Source organism: Cetorhinus maximus, chromosome 14 (assembly GCF_964194155.1).
Source record: "Cetorhinus maximus chromosome 14, sCetMax3.hap1.1, whole genome shotgun sequence".
Taxonomy (NCBI): domain Eukaryota; kingdom Metazoa; phylum Chordata; class Chondrichthyes; order Lamniformes; family Cetorhinidae; genus Cetorhinus; species Cetorhinus maximus.
In genome coordinates, this window is record NC_135892.1 from 67611135 (window position 1) to 67633243 (window position 22109).

At 40.3% G+C, this 22109-nt stretch overlaps 2 protein-coding genes and 1 pseudogene across 3 annotated transcripts in view; 2 read left to right on the forward strand and 1 right to left on the reverse strand.

Moving 5' to 3' along the window:
* The window catches only part of dtl (denticleless E3 ubiquitin protein ligase adapter), a 166065-nt gene that overhangs the window by 79701 nt on the left and 64255 nt on the right, over positions 1–22109 (forward strand). The gene's annotated exons all lie outside the window — the stretch shown is intronic.
* The window catches only part of ints7 (integrator complex subunit 7), a 64518-nt gene that overhangs the window by 10999 nt on the left and 31410 nt on the right, over positions 1–22109 (reverse strand). For both annotated transcript variants that reach the window (XM_078557021.1, XM_078557022.1), the window contains exons 9-16: positions 20228–20359; positions 17167–17264; positions 11657–11896; positions 10553–10690; positions 6321–6527; positions 4333–4527; positions 3443–3546; positions 2735–2803 (exon numbers count right to left, since the gene is read on the reverse strand). In XM_078557021.1, the coding sequence (XP_078413147.1) occupies positions 2735–2803; positions 3443–3546; positions 4333–4527; positions 6321–6527; positions 10553–10690; positions 11657–11896; positions 17167–17264; positions 20228–20359 (1183 nt within the window). The remainder of the gene's footprint in view (positions 1–2734; positions 2804–3442; positions 3547–4332; positions 4528–6320; positions 6528–10552; positions 10691–11656; positions 11897–17166; positions 17265–20227; positions 20360–22109) is intronic.
* Positions 20870–21986, forward strand: LOC144690003 (cytochrome c oxidase subunit 7B, mitochondrial pseudogene; annotated as a pseudogene).

Genomic DNA, 22109 nt, shown 5'->3' on the forward strand with positions numbered 1-22109 from the left:
CCACCCCACTTTTAAGTCCAAATCATTAATATATAAGATGGAATCCACTAAGTAGGACTGTCTCATTTAGAGGCAGCAAAAAATGTAGTGACCTCCATTTCAACATAATTTTTATGATCATTTTATATGGAAGTGCAGAAGACTGTTAACATATCTAGCCATTTTTGGGCTCCATTGGTCAAGTTGCATGTGTAAGTTATGGAACACTTTCATAATTGGGCCCTAGTTTTTTTAAAACAAGATTCAAGGTTTTTTTTTCTGGAAGATTTGCAACTGATGCAGGCAAACAATAGTGAAATAAAAACAAAAAATGCTGCAAATACTTAGGTCAGGCAGCAGTTCCAGCATTTTTTATTTTATTTCAGATTTCAAGCATCCGCAGTGCTGTGTTCTTGCACGCAAGGAATAATACTGAGGCTATACAGTTGACAGCATACATGAATTGCATTGTTCCTTTCTTTCCCATGCAGGGTTCCAGGAAAGGTTTAGCTCCAAACAGGATGACATGATACTGCAGTATGAGGATATTTATCAAGCACTTTCACAACATTTGAACAAATTTCTGCAATTTTGCTGTATTGCTCAAGAAATTTATATTTATTGAAGGATGATGCGGAACTAGGGCTCCACATTTTGCACCCCGCCAACCCCCAAGTGGGAATGGGGGCCGGGTTGTGGGGGGGGGGGTTAAGAGAAGCCCAAAATATTTCATATCGAGTAATGCAGTGTCATTGAAAACTTGCATGGAATAGATTAATTTTGCTTCAGGGTCTCCATTTAATACCCCACTCTGCGAAACGAACTGTCCTAACAAATGTCCACGAATTATGAATTATCCTGACAAAAAACGCTCCCTCTCCACCAATTAGTCTAAGCATATCTAAAACCATCACCCTCCCTCCTGGATTAACCTAGTACGCAAGATGATCTTGTTTAATGTAGAAGGGATGCCATTTTTTCCCCCATAATTATGAGAAAACAAATTTTAATTAAAATTGGATTTTAACTTCTGCTATTTAAGAAATGATTCAGAGCATTAGTATTACATCTTCCAGGTTAGCCATAAGGAAAATGGGATCTTCTGTAATACACTAATCCAAGGAAGGCTGAACTGTTATTATTGCAGCAATTGTGCAAGATATCAATGTCTGTTCAGCAAAACGCTAGTGCCAGTTAGAATTTGGGACCGGCTCCCTGAGAACTGCAGGGGTATTACTTGCACAGGAAGTGCAACAAGTTTACCATCTGCCAGAAAACAATGTGACTGAAAAATAATTTTGGCTCGATAATCTTTATAAATTGTTCTACAATTTTATTCCTAGGGTGTGGGCAACCCATATTTCTTGAAATTTATACTGTTTAAGAGGGGGTGGAGCAGCTGAAGCTGGAAAGAAGGCCAGTAATAGGTGAGGGCAAAGGAGAGATTGATAAAGATGTCATGAACAATAGGACAAAAAGGGGTGCTAATGGTAATGGAATGGGCTAAAGGAGGTGCTGATAGTGGCAATAAGATAAGAAAGTAGAATGTGATAATAGCAGGACAAGGGTAAGCACTCTGAAAAGAACATCATGAACAAATGACAGATGGCCCTTGTGGGGGTGGGGTGGGGGAAGGGGACGGTGGTGGGGAAAAAAGATCGAAAATAGGATAAAAGATGGGGATAAAACAATGAATAAAATTGAAAATAAATAAAAATAAGTGGATAAAAAATGTAAATTAAAAAATAAAAATTAATATTGAAAAAAGAGGGTAAAAAAGGGGTGAAGATAGAGGAGAGGGTTCATGGTCTGAAGTTGTTGAACTCAGTGTTAAGTCCGGAAGGCTGTAAAGTGCCTAATGGGAAGATGAGATGCTGTTCCTCCAGTTTGCATTGAGCTTCACTGGAACATTGCAGCAGGCCAAGGACGGACATGTGGGCATGAGAGCAGGATGATGTGTTGAAACGACAAGCAACAGGTAGGTCTGGGTCATGCTTGCGGACAGACTGAAGGTGTTCCGCAAAGCGGTCACCCAGTCTGCGTTTGGTCTCTCCAATGTAGAGGAGATTGCATTGGGAGCAACGGATGCAGTAGACCAAATTGCAGGAGGTGCTAGGCAAATTTATGCTGTTGATGCAGGTTAGTAGAACCAGGGAAGAAATTGACAAAGTATTTAATCAAAGCCATTATAGCTATCAGTTCAAAAACGCTCATCCTATCGGTCTGGGTTGGACCCAGAGTTTAAGTGAAAGTGAGGTATGCTAACTCATTGCACACTCAAGTTCTTCCCCCAAAACAAGTTCCTGTCAAAGATACTTGACAGCATATTGCTACACAATAGGGGGAGATGGTGGTGTAGTGGTAATATCGCTGGACTAGTAATCCAGAGACCCAGGTTAATACCCTGGGGTTCAAATCCCACGTAGCAGCTGGTGGATTTTGCAGTTGATAAACCTGGAATATAAAGCTAGCCTCAGTAATGGTGAGCATGAAATTATCACCGATTGTTGTAAAAACCCATCTGGTTCATGAATGCCCTTTAGGGAAGGAAATCTGTCATCCTTACCTGGTCTAGCCTACATGTGACTTCAGACCCACAAAAATGTGGTTGACTCTTAAATGCACTCTGAAATGACCTAGCAAGGTTTGCTCAAGGGCAATTAGGGATGGGCAATAAATGCTGGCCTTGCCAGCGATGCCCACATCCTATAAAAGAATAAAGAAAAACAATAAAATGCATAATAGAAGTTATTACCTAGCAGAATCTGGATCCAGGATTAGTGCTTCAATAGAATGAGAAATCAGTAGGCAACTTTGTTGCTGTCTATGCATATAGTTAAGGCCACAGTGTATAGCAAATAATTAAACTGCACCACCTTGTTCCCAATTGTGTACATTACAATTTATCAAAAATGGCTCAGTCTTAAAAAACAGAAATAAACCATCAAAATTTATTCTGCATCTTTGCTGCAATCTCAAACTTTTCACTTCAGTAGGGGCATAAAACTGGCAGCAGTGTTTGGTCATCATTTATATATGCCGCTTTATTTGCCTTTGAAAATCAGGCAGGGCGTGTAAAAGTTGGCCAATCCAATACCGCAAAATTATCGTCCTGTTCCCCGTTCACTACCCTCCATTGCTCACGTCAATGCAGAATGAAGCAAAATACACCAACCCACTGTCCTCCGGGGGCAGGATTGAGTTAATGTGTACAAAATGAAAGACTTGTCAGGGTGAATTTTAATAACTATGAAACACAAGACCATTTGCACCTTTCTGTGCAAAACAATTCAGCATGCATTTGCAACCGCTAAAAAAAGTAATCGCAAAACAATCACTTGCTGACAGTGGTAGTATCCACAACTGACAGTTTTTAGGTTTTCTGCCTCTAGATATCCAATGTTATCTTTTTGTCACAATTGATGTTCAAAACAAAAATTTCCAGCTCAGCAGAAAAGGATACAGCTCAACATTTCTCAAGGTGGCAGAGTCAGCATCAAAGGAGGATTGATAAAGGTCATGGTAGCGCGTTGCTAAACTTCTGAACTCTTCCATCGATACCTTCATCTAAATGAATGCAAACACAATTGAGTTGAGAATAACTGCACATCTTTTTACTTAGAAGTTCAAAACTGAAAAATATTAAAAGAGGTTGACACAACATTAAGCTTAAAAGCAAAATTGGCTGGTGTTTCATGAGTGGAAACTGCAAGTTTTGCCAGAATTCAGCAAAAGCATCAAAAACAAAATACACACCCGTGAGTGAGTTAAAGGAAGTAACTTGATCAAAAGGTTCTGGTAGAACAAAGATCAAAATTCATAAACAGCAATTGAAACATTAGATCAATGTGCTTACTTTGAACCTACTCCTTGCAATCTTACAAACGTGTAGTATTCTCAGTACATTTGCACCAAATTGTGACCTATGCACAAGTATTTTGCCTGTGTGCACATTACAATTAATTACACCATGCCATTCATGTGAATTCAAATCATCGCACCCAAAAGATAATCCCTAATCTTTCCACTCCAATGACAAGAAATCATGGTGATAAAACAATGTTTTGTCCAGCCTAGAGTAAGTAGTCGACATTACTATGAACTTCATTCTGCTTCTACAATTTGCAAAGTACATGGTTACCACCAAGAATGTAAACATCACTGCTCAGTTACCTGGTGTAATGGCAATGGATTCAGAGGACATTTAACCTACTCCAGCTGCCAATGTGGCTTTATGATATAATTTCAATTACTTCATTGTGTTGAAGATCCTCTAAACCAATCTGTAAATGATCATCTAGCCCAGTCCTAAAGTAGTCCTGATCCAAAGCATAGAGTAAAGCATGTACATACCTGGTTGGTAATACGGCCACATCTCTGCAAATCATTTCCGGATGCCATAGCAATTGCTGTGGCAATGGCAGGTGGAGGGCTGGTCTTCAGGCTGTTACAGGTACAAATCAGTTGAGAGAATGCCTGCAGCATGTCAATCCTCAGTTTGATAAATTCACACTGAAAAGTCAGGGGGTTTGAAGGTGTACTTGCAGCCTGAAAGGAATATTAAATTTAACACAGCTTGCTATTGTTATGCTCTCAAACTACTCCATAAAGCTGTTTTTTTAATATAAATTTGCAAGTTTGCTTTCTCTTTTCCTGCAATTGCTTTAATTATGATTATAAAAGAAAATCAAACAGCAAGTTTTTTTTGCAGGGGGAATGGTGTTGACATGTCTGAAGATGCAATCTGTGCAAGTGGCATACAGAACATCTTTATCCTAACAAGGAGTCTTTTAAAAATAGGAACACTGCAAGTGCAGTGAGGCTTGTTAAACAGAAAAGTGCGAGGAGTTTCACTTTGGCAGAGAGGTTAGAAATGCTGGAGGAAAGTTAGAAGCCTTGTTTGTAATGTTGCATTTTTTAAAATTTGTAATATTGCAGAAAGATAAATCATATGGATTAAATTCAGTCATAATGGTTTTTTATACATTCACCTTATTGTGAAATAAAGCAGCTTAACGATTCATATCCGATCTTATCCTGCAAGGTATTGGCTCAATCCACTTTGAGACTCTGAAGCACATATTTATAAGGTTCACATCACAAGGGGGTATTATTGATAAAAGCAAAAAACTGCGGATGCTGGAAATCCAAAACAAAAACAAAAATACCTGGAAAAACTCAGCAGGTCTGGCAGCATCTGTGGAGAGGAGCACAGTTAACGTTTCCAGTCCAAATGACCCTTCAACAGAACTAAGTAAAAATAGAAGAGGTGAAATATAAGCTAGTTTAAGAGGGGGTGGGACAAGTAGAGCTGGATAGAGGGCCAGTGATAGGTGGAGATAACCAAAAGATGTCACAGACAAAAGGACAAAGAGGTGTTGAAGGTGGTGATATTATCTGAGGAATGTGCTAATTAAGGGTAGAAAGCAAGATAAGCAAGGTACAGATAGCCCTAGTGGGGGTGGGGTGGGGTGAAGGAATCAAAAAAGGCTAAAAGGTAGAGATAAAACAATGGATGGAAATACATTTAAAAATAATGGAAGTAGGTGGGAAAAGAAAAATCTATATAAATTATTGGAAAAAAAAAGGGGGGGGAGGAAATCGGAAAGGGGGTGGGGATGGAGGAGAGAGTTCATGATCTAAAATTGTTGAACTCAATATTCAGTCCGGAATGCTGTAAAGTGCCTAGTCGGACGATGAGGTGCTGATACACTATGTTATCATGCAAGTAGAAATATAGCAGCCAGAATTAACTCTGCAAAAGGATGCCGAGTCTGCTTAGTGGAGTGACCAACACCTCTGAACCTGAGAAGGTACCTGCACCAAATCTAAGTTTGTAACACTTGGTCATCAGGCACAGCTTACATATTGAAGGATGTGTGAAAATGGTCAAGACTCTCTACTGCCTCTCCAGCTGCCCCTCAGTATTCTAGGTTCCATGACGTTAGAGCACTTTGAGTTCAACCTACTTCCTCATCTGTAGTTATCACAAAACCCTAAATTAGTGTAATCCCGCCAAAAAAGATAATCATACTTAAACTGCATTACACTCAAGCCAGTTTTCCTGCACTATAAGTGGTGTTTTGTTTAGATTGTTTTTCTGAGAAGAGTTTGACACTTATTTTTGTGAATTAGACTTCTAAAGGGTTTTATATGGCTTAATATATCTTGCCTTCAAATTGCACAACAAGCATATGACACAGCTGCCAACTGCAATGTCCTCTGGGAAGCTGACAAAACAGTTGTCATCTATTCTGCAACAATATAAATCTGAAAGAATTGGACCACTGCTGAAACTGTGAAGTTTTAAACTGGACACATGCATTTTGAATTGAACTTACTGTCAGTGAAGCAATGCCCCTCTGGTAGTATTTCAAAGCTTCAGCAATACAGGCCAATGCAACACTAGATTCACTCTCCTGTAGGTCAGCCAGACATTGCTCTGCTTTTGAGAATTCCTTCAAACTATTTAGCCAGAAATAAAAGTGTTCAGAGGCCACTTGTGTCAGCAAGCCATGGTAAAGTTCTCCAGCCATATCGTGGTTTCCCTGAAAATACCATGAGAAAGAAATATCAGTAAAAGACATATCTGCAAACTGGTGACATTTCAAAATGTAAGCGTTGAATGGGCAGAAAAGATTCTTGTCCAAATTTCGCTTCCCATCTTTTAGTCTTTTGTGTTGTACATACTTCACTAATTGAAACTACAGGTGACAAACACAGATTTTTCTTCCCATGCAAAGTACTTGGCTTCCTCTCCTCCCCTTTTTGTCATGATCAAACTTGGAATCTCAGTGTGTGGGGAACTACAGATTAACATTTATGATCTGTCACAGCAGAATGTCTGGCCTGCACACAACTTCAGCCCCTAACTATCTGGTTGATCTTTAATGCCTTCTTAGCAACCCATCCTGTTGCAGAACAATTGCCACATAATCAAATTTTCTACAATCTAAAGTAAATAAGAGAATGGTTAATGGTCTCAGTACCATGTGCATGACATGAAAGTAAACAAATACGTGGTGCCTCTGTAAAGAACAGTTAAGATTGTTCCTACAATTTCAATCCTAGTAGCAGCTAACACTGAATCTGAGCCGATGAATTTCATTTGTTCTTGTATTAGCTTGCTAAAATGATAGTGAGCAGGTTGGGTTGGGGGTATTAAACAGACTCTTTCAGCAGAAAGGTAGCTTAACAATGAAAATCTACTGAGGTTAACCTGTTCCTATGGGAACGATACATCTGGTCACTGCAAATCTAAATTGTTTAATCAGGTAGAAGAAAACAGAAACCTGGCTGTTTGATCAGTTTCCAAGCCTAGACTCTCCAATCAGATAGTGACTTTCCTTTCTAGTGCAGAAAATGTTAACAATTAGGGGGGGAGGAGACCAGGTGGAAAGGGGAGGAAAGGAGATAAGGATCACAAAACTAGAAATGTGATCAAATTGTTCAGGATTTTCGGTGCAACCTTGCTGCACTACTAGGTATCTGCCACTAGAGGCTGTAAATAAACTGTAATAAACATTTACAGCCAAAGTCAGAACACGTTCCACACAATGAAGAATACATGATTGACATGCTAATTGCAGGTTATCCTGATATCCTCTATTTCAGCCCTAGAAACTATCAAATCAGCACAAAGGTCCATGTACTATACTGACACCATACACCAGAGGTGGCTAAACCTTCAACCTTCTGATTTTCTTCAGACATTTAAGAGCCACAAGACACGGACAACCTTTACAGATACGTTTTTATCACTATTGCTTCCGTGATAAAACCTTCAGCTTTTTCCTCTATCTTCCACACTTCCTTCACACACAATTCAGATCATGGCAGAAACAAATCTGTTTCACTGACACACATCAGAGCTAGCACATGCTCAGTTTAACTGACTTTGGCAGCCTTGCCCTTACAATGTGAAAAATCAGTCAAGAGGTTAAAAACAATATTGATTTTACTTGAAAAAAGTTGTAACCACCTACTTAACAACAAATTTGAATCAGAGTACCAGTGTCCCAATACAGTAGATTCTTACATTCCTGTCCTGCATTAATCTGTTTCCTCCCTTTCCGGACGGAGGCTGCAAGTTGAAGGGTCAGCAGCGAGAGGGTGGGTTGGGGAGCCATGGCCCAATATAAGATGGCGGAAACTATGAAAGAAATCTCATGACGGTGCTGGAGCGCCATCCCAGTGCTGCTGCCTGCTCTCCGGTTCTCTCCTGTGATGCGGTTTGTTGCCGAGGCTGCATCCGGCTGTTTATCTCCCTCCAACGCATGATTTAATGGGTTTCACAGCACAAGGAATGAGCTGCGCTTTTGTGTGTCAAAGACCTGCATGCAGCTCATGGGCCACAGTCTGGTCACCCCTGCCATATACCAATAAGTCATAAACCTCCAATTTTTAACTAATACCTGTAAGATGGTTTTCAGAATATGCATTAAAAGATTGAATTACTTGTTTGAATTCTGGTGAAAGGATAAAAGTGAATGAATAAATTTCATAAAGTATGAATAAAAAACTCAGTTAAGTTTCTTAGACATAACCTACCTTTACAAATCCTTTTTGTTGGCTCTCTCATCAGTTCAAATTTCTTCAAGGGTCACTCACTCTGTTCTTAATTATAGGTTCCAATAACTTTCCCACAACAGATGCTAGACTAACAAATCAATATTTTTCTTGTTTTCTCTCTCACCTTTCTTAAGTATGGAACTTTGATATTTTTCAATATTAAAATACAATTCCTGAATTTAGAATGCTTTGAAAGATTCTGGCTAAAGCATCTGCAATTTCAACTACTTCCTTTAAAATCCTGGGGTGGAAACCATCTGGCCCTGGGAATTTGTTGATCTTTTAAGTGCCATGATTTTTGCTAATATTCTTTACTTGCAATTCCGGTCCTTGACTAATTATTTCTTCCTTGAAATGTCAGATTGGTTATCCTCTTCCTCCACTGTGAAGAGGCAGAGGAAGTAGATATTCACTCGGACATGAAGTTGGGCAGCCTGACAGCATGCAGATGATTGACATGGTTGAACAAAGTGCCAGAGTTGACAATGCAGAATCAAAGAGAAACATTGCTGGGCTGTAGTGGTCACTTTCAGAGAGGGAAGAATGAAAACATGCAGGGGTTGTTCAATAGACTTAGAAAATGGCAGAGAGGTGTTACAGGGTAATGGAGAACAGCACAGTTGAACTTGTCAAATGCTGCAGGGGTGTAGACGGTGATAAGGTGGTATAATGTACTGTGGCTGCAGTCACGTGGTGAAATTTGTGATTTTGGTCGGGGCAATCATGATATTATCAGCAGGGCAGAAACCAGACAAGAGAGATTCAAGTAGTGAATTGCAAGGGAGTTTTAAGCATACACAACTGTGGAACAATGGCCCAAACCTTCCAGTTTCCAGATTATCAGAGACTGGACACATGGCTAGAGATGCATGTAGGGACCCTGTGGAAATCATGGGAATTGCCCAGGCCATTTTAACTTCTGACAGGCAATTCCCCTGCTTCCCGCGACTCTCTGCGAAAGTCTCTAACTCGGAGCTAGAGGCAGAGTCTTTGGACAGTTCCAATTTACTTACCCAGGAAATGTTAGACAGAAAATGACCTGGTCTAACTCCTGGGTAATTCCAGAATTGACTCGCAACCACACGTGCCAACCCCCTCATGCCCTGACTACTACTGCTCAAGCCCTAACTACCCCCACACTCCCTGACCACCCCCTACCCACCTGCCACACCCACCCTAACACCCTATCCATTCACTCATTTATCCACTAACTCATTCACTAACATTCAAACTCGAATTTTAAACTCACTGTAAGGTAGTCAGTGCCGCAAAAAGGGAGAATCTCTTGTCCTGTCCTCCCGCCCCCAGCCCCCCAACTCTACCCTACTGCAACGGAGCTCTTTGAGGGACGCTGTGCTCCGCATTTCTGGAAAAGTCAGGCTCGGAAGACCCAGCAAGAGATGCGGAGAAATATTGAGTCGGGGCAAGTTCGAGAGGAGTAGTAATTCCACTCCTCGGAAGATACAGGCCAATATGCTCTCGTAGCTCAAAGAGGAAAGGGAGGTTAGGGATGGGTCACTAAAAGAATCCGCCTCCTGCTCCTTTGCTTACTTTCACATTCACCTGTTAACTGCACCTTCTGGCCCCTATTTATAGGTGGATAATGGGATGCTTTTCAGAGGTGGAGGGGGGGATTGTGGAGAAAGGTGGAGGTTTTGGAAAAAATCACAGGGGTTGCATTTAAGCAAGGGGATACAAGAACACTGCCTATGTTTGCTTCCACTCCTGCCTGTTTGAACACAACCAGCAAACATCCTCGATGACAGAGAATCTAATAGTCCATCCAGCTCACACGTACTCCTTAGCAGAGTCTGAAATAACCCTGGGTGTTTTCACTAGGCAGAGAATAATGAGTAGGGAGAAACCTTTAAAAAGGAAGACATCATGCTCCAGTTTCCAAGTTACTTTTAGGAGAAACAGATGTTCCTCACAAATCTCAGGTTTTGACATATTAGCAATACTTGCTTAGTGTTTAGCTATAATTCATTCATAAAATACTCACCATTCTGGATGCCTGTCGGGCAATTCTGTAAACTGTCCAGCCATTGGCGACATTTTCCAATTGTTGTTTTATGACGCTTTTGACTTCAGAAGACAAGGTTTTCTGATTGGCTACAAAAATAACTGTAGCCAATGCTACCTGGCAGGCAAAGAAGCAAAAATACCGAAAATAAATTTTAAAGTGTAAGGCAACAACTTACATTTATAGTGTCTTTAATGTTATAAAACATCCTAAGGTGTTATACAGGGCCATAATCAAACATAATTTGAGCCAATAACAAATTGACCAAGGGCTGAAATGTAAGTAATCAGAAGACAAGTCAATTTAGTTTTGGTGTCACTTTGCAATGGCAATTTCATAAACAAAACCAAGGGCATAAACACAATGTGGCTATTTTTTGAGAAAATAATATTTTTAAACAATTTTGTATTTTGGAGTGACACTATGAAATGAAAATTACTGGAGGCAAAATACAAATTTTCTTTGGTAAAGAAAAATTTCATATTCATTTGTCAAATTAAATGAGTTGCATATCAAAGGATCGTGTCACTTTTCAAAGGAATAATGATCGATTCTGAGTTTAAAAAAATAATTTTTACTTAAGCTAGTATTTTAAAATAATTTTAACAAATCCTAGCTTTATTTTTAATACCTTAAAAATACAGGCTTTATGGGTTGATTCACCAAAGGTAATAATTCAGGTAATTAAAGGCAGTCAGCTAACATCATTGGCAAGTAAACCTTGAGTCCATAGCATAGGATGAAACGTACTCTTAGAAAGACATAGGTTTGTAAAAAAGCAAATTATGAATGACAAATTAAATAATAATGTATTCATAAAGACAAATGTAATAGCTGTGGTCTGTGTGAATCATTAAATATATTTGATCAGGTGTCATTGAGAGCTGGCATAGATGCACTGGGCTGAATGGCCTCTTTCTATGTAGTAAAATGTTATGATTCTCCCAAGCGATTCTACTTGTCAATGCTATACAGTCAATGGACTATTTTCTTGTACAAATCAGTAACACCAGAGTCTGAAGTACTCATGTTCCTTTCATTCAAATGCACGATCCTCATTAAATAAATATGGAGATTTTTTACCAGAAGTTCTTGTTGCTTGTCTGTCGATGAAGATCCAATCATGTTGTACAACTCCATCAGTTCGCCTAGCATCCCTTCTCCCAAGACAGGCAACTGCACTGCTATAGCTGCAAGGCAATGGCACATTGGAATACGAGCAGTGTCCTGTGCACTATGTAGTTGGGTCAGCAGAGATTCAACCACTGGCTGACTCAGGTGTGGGCGACTACGCATCAGCTTTACCATGCAAGTAAATGCAGTCTGTACAAGAGGAAAAAATACAACATTTGAGCATATCAAATCTATGAATCCACTGATGTCAAAGAAACACATTAGGATTCCACAAGTACCAATGAAGACACCAAGAGCACAGACACCCGGCTTATTACAACATCAGAGAAAGACAAACTTTATAGAATAATTAGAAAAACATGGCACTGATATATAGTATTAAAAAATAACAGCAACAAAAACATTATTATCCCGCCAACCGCATGATGGACCAGAGATGGTTAATGCGTCAGAAGTGCAAAAATGTGACACTAAACTGCCATGCATGTCCATTTTTGCAGCAAAGTCTGACTTTCTCCAGCACCCAACTGGCACCATGTCAGATCCTCCGGCACTGCCACCATGATGTTTGACCTTACACTCCCACCTAGCATGATAGCTGATCTTTTCACACCAAGTCGTGATCACCAACATCCCTCCCCACCAATTCCCATGCATCGTCCCTGAGTCTCCAGCTGTAGCTCCCTGCTGCTGGATTTTTCTCTGGTTGCCGGATGGGAAACAGATCCAAAATGATGAGATATTGCTGTTAATTTCAGCAGGGCCTCCATGTCCCAGGCCTTGTCGTGTCCTTGAGTCTATCATTCATTCCCATAGCCCCATAAATATGGAGCTCGAAATAATTAGTGTTTCACCATGTACTGAGAAAATTTTATTGTCAGGTACTATAAGGTATCAGTAATTCTTGAGCTTTAGATTAGCTTCCAACTGTTTCAGTCTGATTGTTCATCTAGGTATCTATCTTCTAATCCAAACCATCCACGTCCTTCACACTTGCTCATTTCCTTGGAGTGGCAATCAACGTCGGATTGCCACTCTGTGTCCAATTACTGGCGTGGATTTTCTTCTGTACCTGCCTCGCCTGACCTTCTGACTCAGGCTGGGCGAGATCCAGGCAGCACAGCTGTCCTCGAGGCCCAGTGTGCAGTCCGGCAGAGTCGAAGTGAAGGAGGATACGCTCCCTTTTTTTACAGCAGTAGCCGGGGCTTGGGGTGTGTGTGTGTGTGTGGGGGGGGGTTGGAATACGTCTGGGGTGTGTGTGGTTGCTGGGGGAGGGGGGTGCGAGGGACTCCTATGGAGGGCTAGGGAATACTGTTAGTCATGGCGTGGGGGGAGTCCCCTGGGGGTTCAGTCTGGGTCTTTGCAATAGTTACCCAGAAGTTAGAAGAGGTTTTATTCTTCTAACTTTTTCTGAGTAACTATTCATATAATCCTGTCGGAACCACCTTACAATTTAAATTGCATTTTCAGATGGTTCCCAGCAAAGGGCAATTGCCCAGGAAGTTTGCGCTTCTGGGCAATTGCTGTGCCAAACCCTTACCGGCGAAGTTCCAAAAGAGTTTTCACAGTCCATCTTTGGGGCAGCCACTCAATCCGACGCTGGGGAACTTGGAACGTGCGGCCCAATGTCTCAGTTACATTTTACCAGGGTGGACCCTGCAATTTGAGGCTGCCTCACCTATCCAGCCAGCTGGCCCCTGCCCAGCACAAGCCTTTGACTTAGCTGCCAGGCCCTGGGTTTGAAAGCACTAGCTCCCAGTCATAGATTTTGCTACTTCCTGCTTGAGTGGGACCACGTAGTGAGGCTGAGGCCTTGAACACCATAACAAAATATAGCCACCTATCAATGCAAGCATAAAATCAGGGCTCAATACTCAAGGCTGCACTGATTTTAATAGTAATACTTAAAAAAAAACTATGGCCTGAATTTCATGCTCACCTGTGACAGGGTTTTTAGGTCGTGGTGGTGGGGGGGGCGGGGGGAATTGAAGGAATGGGATTCCCTCTGGGTTCCTGCCCGCCATAACCGGGCAGGTATTTTACAATGGACAAGGCCATGGACAGGCCCTTGCCTCAATTTAGGCCCTCAAGCAGCCAATTATTGGCCACTTGAGGGCCATTTCCTGCCTAGTCTCAAACTTTAGGCTGGCGGGAGGATTTACCTGGCATGGGGGAAGCCTGAAAATGAACGGGCTTAGGCCTCAAGCAGGAAAGGGGGGGGGGCGCCTCCATCAGAAGCCCCCTTCTGACTTTGGGCGCTCATCCCCTTAAGGTCTAGTGGCTGCTGGACCTCCCTTCCCTCCCTAGCCAATCAGATTGGCTGGCAGCTCTCAAAGGTGAGACTTCCTCCTAAGTGAGAGGCAGAAGTCCTGCCTGCAGCCAACTGACGCTTACAGGTTACAGCATGCACTAGGCTTTGGGGCAGTAATATCTTCAAGTATACATCTGCTGTGAATATTTACAGAATAATTTTCAGACTTTGTCCTGCATTTATATTAACTGTGGGTGGGGGCAGGGGGGTGGGTGGGGGGAGAAAAAGAGGGAGAGGGATGTATTTTGCTACTGCCTTTCAGTCTCTGCTTGCTTTCTTCAAGTTCCTTGTTCTGTACTTGCAAGCCCAAGGTAGGCACCGACCTCACTGTTTTCTCCCTCCTAGCCTGAGCATCTCCATTCCCTTCCTCCGAGTCCTGGAAGGTTCCAGCTTCCTTGTCCCTACCTCCTGGTCCCAGTTTTCCTGTTCATTAGCTCCCAACACCTGGTTCCTCGATGCGCTCTACTTGCTCACTTCTACCAGTCCTGACCTCCTGTTCTTCCCTTCCTAGTATTCACTTCACTTGCAAACTAGGATACTGCTTCACAATTACATTCCTCATTCCCTAGAAGGGGGTGGAGTTGCAAGCCCAGTGACTGTCAGAATCTTGAGACACTCAATCAGGCTCCAGTTTTCTGTAGGCGGATTCAGGAGGCGAAGGGAGAAAGGAGAACCAGTGGAAAGGAGAGCAGGGATAGAGAGCGAGGGGGAAAGAGGGAGTGCAAGAAAAGGGGCATGGGGAAAGAGAGAGGTGAAAATGGAGAAAGAGCTGACTGCAAGAGAAGACAAAAGACAGAGGGCACCAAAAAAAAAGTGGGGAACAAGTGGAGACACTGAGTTATGTGGAGTGATTTGTGCATTAGATAAACCAGTACATACCACAGATGTTTACACTGTGAAATGCTAATGAGTTCTGCATACTCGGCCTTCATAAATGGGACCAGCAGTAAAAAAGGGGACAGATTTATAAGCAAATTCAGAAAAATTTAATATCTTAATGACACTAAATCACAGTATAATGATGATCTTTTGAGCACTGAAACATTGTCAAAACATTACAACTCTAGTTGTCTTCATATTTCAAAAATGACAAAGGGAAAAGTGTACAATGATGTTCAGTGATTTATCACAACACCGACCTCGCAATCTCATGTACATTAAAATGATAAGTGCAGTCAGATAGAGCAGGAAAGATAGCAGGACGAATAGAAGGTGTGCCTTCCCCAGGATGATCTTATATTCCCTCCGATAGGCAGTTTACAGTGGCATGCTGAGGGGCTGAGAGCAAGTTGGCCAACTCATTCAGCTGTAATTAGTGGATGGATGGCAGCAAAATTAGAAAAAACGTTTTTCTCAAACAATGAAGGGTTGGGGGTTGATCTAGGTTCATATTTATAGTTCATAATGTGAAAACACTTGTGCATTACATCCTAGTCTATTATTAAAATTATTTCTTACTGCTTCCCTTTCACATCGTTGCCCTTTCCCATTTTTTCTTCTTTTTCACTTAATAGAATCATGCAGCACAGAAGGAGGCCATTTGTCCAGTCATACCTGTCCCGGCCTTTCAAAAAAGCTGTCCAATTTATTAGCACATCCCAGTCTTTTCTCCATAGCTCTGCAAATTAATCCTTAAGTACACAAGCAAGATACTTCAGATGCTGGATATCTGAAATAAAAACAGAAAATGCTGCATATACTCAACAGGTCTGGCAGCATTGGTGATGAGAGAAACAGTTAACGCTTCAGATCTGTGACCTTTTATCAGAACTGGAAAAAGTTAAAAATGTGATAGGTTTTGACCAAATGAAAGGAAGATCAACAAAAGGGAAGGTCTTTGATAGGATGTGAGGGGCAGGAGAGATTAAATGATAAAACATGTGTCCAGAGGAGGTGTGAAAAGCAGGACAGCTGTTGTAACAAATGGAAAGTACATTAGAAAGCAAAAAACAACAAATAAACATGAAAAAAAATGGGGGAAGAGATTATGATCCAGAACTGTTAAACTCAATGTCCAGTCCAGGAGGCTGTAAAATGTCCAATCGAAAGATATGGGGTTATTCCTCAAGCTGACAGTAAGCTTCATTGGAACACTGTAGCAGGGGAAGGACAGAAAGGTCAGAGTGGGAACAATGTAGAGAATTAAAATGACAGGTGACTGGAAGCTGGTGGTTATGCTTGTGGACTGAATGGAGCTGTCCCAGTTCTGATGATGGTCATAAGATATAAAATTTTAACTCCGTTTCTCTCTCCACAGGTGCTGCCAGACCTGTTATGTATTCCCAACATTTTATGTTTTTATTTCTCTTCAAGTACATACGCAATTGCATTTTGAAAGTTCCTATGGAATCGGATACCACCATCCTTTCAGGAAGTGCATTCCAGATCATACCAATTCTCTTGTGATGATTGTTCTCCTAATTTCCCCCTAGTTCTTTTACCAATCATTTTAAATCTATGCCCTCTGGTTCCTGACCCACTTCCCAGAGGAAACTGTTATTTTTTCAGTTTTCAAATTGCTTCCCGCCCCGTTTATTCTTTTGCAATTATGTAGCTGTGACTGAAGCAGGCTGAGAACGTTGTCAGTGGCGCAGACTTCAATCAGGACTCGACAAGAAGTGACTCTCATTATAGTCCCAGCAGTTTATCCATTTTAGTGAAACTGCAATTCAAATAGTTCTGCTTAAGTCAGGTGTCTTCCTGTAAAGGAGGGGCAAAAAATAAAACTAGCGATTCCTACTAAAATCAGCATTTGCAGCATCCTGATATCAGGCCACCCAGTTTGCCCTCTCAGCCACAGTGATATATCCTGTTAAGGAGAAAAGAGGTGCACATACTCCATTGAAGGATAACACAGTCTGAAAACAGACTGAACAGGGGCTGTACTTTATTGAGGCCTGTCAGTGTGCTTAATTAAAATATACTGCAGAACTCTAGCTTTAATTTCAAACAGCACTGATCTGAGAAAAAGTTCATTCTAACAAAAAAAAAACATTTGTTTTATAATTCTTCCTTTTTGGCCACCACACTCAAACTAAAGGGAATGTACTGCATCAATATCCTGGGCATGGCAAAAGTAACCCTTCTATGGTAATGGAACTCTCATATGATCCATCTCACCCATGCATGAGCAAATCTTATTCCTTACCTTTAAAGCATTCTGCGCTCCTACACCATTTTCTTGGCTGCAAAGAACTAGGATAGACTGCAGGGCAGAAACTGCATCTTGTTCCAAAGACAAAAAATCTGCAAGCAGCAAACATGATCAAAATAAAGTATCTGGGATGGTAGCTAAATATTATTCTACCCCCACTGGTAAGCAGCAAATCCAAGGCGAAGTGTAGGAGTTTGGGAACTGTAAAAGTCTAGTGCTAATACTGGCTAAGCAATTTCTCTTTTTTGAAATAGTGATATTGACAGAAGCAAAACAGAAGATGTTCTTATCCTCAGTAAATTCAAGTCAATAGCTCAGTCATAGTTACAATATCTACAGCTGCACCAAGTAAAGGACTTCATAATTACATACTTGATTTGGCCAGTTGGAGTAGCATTCTTTTTTTTTGGCAGGTCGTAGTGGAAGAGCCAACTGTAATGTTGACAGGATGCAGATGAACATACTCTAACTACGAGCAAAATTTTCTACGATGACTGGATGATACCATTTTATTAATACCCAAAATAATGGGCAATATAAATTAAGCTTAACATGCATGTGACCAATTTTCTCAGTCAAGTGTATAACATGTGACTATGCTACTTGAACAGCTTTTTGGCCAAAAAAACAATTTTTTCCATTCACATGAATAAAAGTGTGCCTTTGTGCAGCATAGTTTTTGGCACTTCAAAACATCAATTCAGTTTATACTTTAAAAAAAACACTGAACAAGAAATAGCTACAACATATAAAGTTGGATTATTGGCGATCAGAATACAGATTATCAACGGATACCTGGGATCCAGAAAGACCAGTGCCTTTGATTATCACTTTTAGTACATGTTGTTGCTTCTTGTTGACTAGTTTTCATTTTGAAACCACTAAAGATCACTCAACATCACCCAATGCTATTCTGGCCCCTATTTATGGAAAGGATGTTAGGTGATATATGGAAATTGTAATGATGCACCTCTGGCTGTTTAAGGCTAACAGCGCAAAGTAAATGTAAGTGATTATTGGATCAACACAACAAATTATAAACCAGGTCCGAGAGGTAAAAAGACAAAGTTCAAACTCATGGGGCACCCATCTTCATGCATGTTCTTCTGATATAATAGTCATCTGATACCTAACACTCAAATTAAAATATTGTCAATTATGTCACAAAGAAAGGCATTAAGTATATTTTTTCTTTACTCAATTATGTTATATTTGTTTAAATTTATTTACCTGTGTGAATCAAATTTTGTCTCCAAAATACTCAAGGACAGCATAACTTTAGACCAACATTTCTGGTGTCCATCAAGCTACTGATCAATTTTCTTCCCCTTCACTGGTTAGGATTTAAGTTTGCTTTTCTCCTTTCTACTGCAATTACCTGCCGTCAGTATTCATAGATCATTCTGTGCAAAACCTTGCACAATTTTAATTCTACCCCTCAAATCACATGCACACTTGAACTCAACAGTTCGATGCCCAGCCCGTTATACAGCTAAAAATAAATTTTATAACAGAATAAGAAAGCGTTCTGGAATAAAATAAAAATTTACAAGCTTCTCTATCTCATCTTTTCTTTGCTCCAATTCTCCTCCTTTCCCCCTCCTCCCCACCACCTTACACACAATTCCTGACTACACACGAGTAAGATTCAAGAACATCCCTGACTGTGGAATACCCATTCTAGATACTTCATAATCAGAACTCAGTTGCGCTATCTAAACCAAAGAACTGCAATTCACCAGCTACTGAGTCTGCATCAACTCGTACACAAAGACCTCAGAAGTGTCGAGTGACTAATGCAATGTATCAGAGCAGCCAGGTTATAAATTTTCAGACGCAATGCGCAGACCCAAGACCCAGAGCTAGACACTGCCTCTCGATATCAAATCTGATTGTAGTGTCTTCCACTCAATTTGATCCTGCTCTAGCTACTGCTTTCTATCCAGGTGTCTTCCCATGGTTAAAGTCTGGGCTTTCCATTATCCCCAGTTCAGGCCCAGTCCTAGGTCTCGTCTTGCTCACTTGTACCCTTTCATCCATTCCTTTTATAAACAAAAAGAAGTAAATTATTGATTCTTTCAATAAAAAATTTGAATCAAAATCCATATTTTTAAATTACATGCTTAACTGTTAACAATATGAGCATAAATTGTTAAATTTAAAGCTAAAAATAATGAATAAACATAAATAAAATAAACAAATTATTTAAAGTATTTTCTTCAAAAAGGTTCTTTATAATCGGATTTACTAGTAACCAAATAATACATTTTAAAATCAGATGATTGCAAGAACTTTAAAGCACATTCCTATTATTGATGCTTAAGAGGTGAAGCTGCATGTTGGTTCACGTTTATTTATAGTTTTTAGAGTGCCAATGACTCATGGAGCTAGAAATTTAAATAAGCTCCATGATAGCTTATTTAAATAGATGGCTGTTAGGGCTGCATCTGCCTGTAACTTCCATCATTTGAGTCTATTTCTCTGAACAAAATTTTAAGGCAAGCAGTCAAAGCATATTAAAATTATGGGCAGGATTAAAGCACCATTTGTCCACCTTCAATAGTGATATTTCAGCTTTTATTATAAACATTAATACAAATGCAATGCTTTTGTTAATAATCTTACACCAGATCTGCAATATAAACAGAATATTCAATGCAGAATTTATCCCAGTCATATCAAAACTATGACATCTCACTTGGGTTATCAGCATTGATAGATTGGGGTTCTTTCCTCCTGTCCACTCATTTGATAAAAATCTAAATTTTGTCCACTTTTCACTGTAAACATATTATAAATATTTATAGGTCCTAATCATTATAAACCACTTTGCCAATGAATTTGCTTCTAATTTAGATTCCTGAATGATTTTCTGAACTTCTTCAATTGATGATTCCATGAATGGAGGGGAGGTATATTTGTTTTCTTTTCTCCAGTGTTGTATTATTAAGAGCTAAAATAATTATTCCACCTAGATTTGGCACAAAGACCTTGCAAAATTCTTGCAATCAATCTAGAGCAACATAACCTCTAGCATTTGTTTTTCAAAGATTACCTTTCTCTAAGCAGGAAGCTACGTTTGTCAGAACAGTAACACTGTGGGCTGCAATTGCACTGTTGCTATGGTAACAGCACTCTTGTACAAGTTTTATCAAGTCATCAGGACGTATTGGAGCAGTACTGTTTCCTTTTAAACAAGGAGAAATGCAAATATCATTAGCTGCATTCATATTTCAATCGCACAGCATACAAATCAGGCAGTCCAATCATGCATTTACAAAGGATGGAATAAAAATAAGGTTAAGAGCTTTTGGTTTAATCCTGGAATCACTTTTGCCAGTTCCAGTCCAGAAACAAATTCACAACAGTTTAACTATCAAATATTAATTTTACAAATAAAGTAGATTGCCAATTTCAGTGACATTTTAACATACAGCTGGACTCCCACACAGAATTTTCTTAAACTGGGTGCTGTAAGCTACTAAATATATATAAGTGCTGTAATTATGTAGTTCCTGATTAAAGGTGCAAAAATATCTCAAGTGGATAGAGCACTCATTTGAGTAACACAGGGAGGTCCTGGATTCATTAACTACCCAGACAGATGTTAATAATCATTTTAAAACAGTATCAGTGAAGAAACATTATCCCCTCCAAAATTGTTTCACTTCCTTCCTCATTGTTTTCATAGGCTGACATGGAGTGTCAGTATTGAGCGAGTGCTGCGCTGTTGGAGTTATCGTCTTTTAGTGGAGATGTTAAAAGGCCCCATCTAATCTCTCAGGTGGATTTAAAAGACCACATGGCACTATGTTGAACAGCAGGGGAGTTATTGCCGGGCAGCATTTATCCTTCAATCAGCATCAATAAAATAGATTAGCTGATTATCATCATGTTTTTTGTGGAAGCTTGCAGTGTGCAAATTAGCTGCCGCGTTTCCCACATTACAACAGAGGCTACACTTCTAAAATACATCATTGGCGGTAGAGCACTTTGGGGCATGCCAAGGTTGTGAAAGGCATTACTATATAAATGCAAACTTTTATTTTTTTCCCCCTTGGGCCACAACTGATCCCGGAGTAAAAGTTGCACCCGAAGCAGTTGATCTCCAGCAGTGATGCCAACAGGCCCCCAGTCTTTGTTCATGAGCTGAGACAATGACCTTTAACACACTGGTTGCATGCTTGCCATCGTCAACACACAGCTTCCACAAAGAATTGCAAAATATAAGGTGGACAAAACATGCTGATTGTTCCGCTGCCTAGTCCAAGATCATTCAGACCAACTGTAGAGTTCTGACCTTGAATTGTATACTGAGTGTTTGATTGTATTCAGGTGGTGGCATTAACTGGGGATTCACTTATGCTCCTACAAATACCATTTTGTTTTCCTGAAGGGTAAACTGGAGCACGGTGGAGGTGGTGCCTTTGACCAAGAGTCTGCTTTCCCTGGCTGGTCAGAGCATTCATCAAAATGTAATGAGACAAGCTCACCACAAAACTGGTCTTGACTTTCATGACAAGTATGGAAATGCTATCCTTGTGGGAGGATTAGCATTCTGTGTTGCAGTCTGGAGTTATGTTGCAACGCTGACTGGGCTCATATGGAACGTGTCTCCTATTGGCAAGATCACCCCTCAAAATTGGAGGGAAGACTAGAGGAATGGACCAAGTGTTTGCAAGAAATTGAGTACAGATGGGCTGGATTGCAAAGTTGCTTCTAGGCTCATGGCTTCTACTGTACTGATTACCTCTGTATATTGGGTCTCATAGTAAATCAATAAATTATAGAAACTTTAAAAAAAAAACAAATAACAGCCTGAAACTGTGATTGGTGGGTTTAGAGGTGCATGTTTGTAAAGTGTCTCTGTAAATAAAAGTTTATAAGTATGTAAAGATTAGGCTCTTGTTCTAGCCTTCACTACCTGACTATCTGAG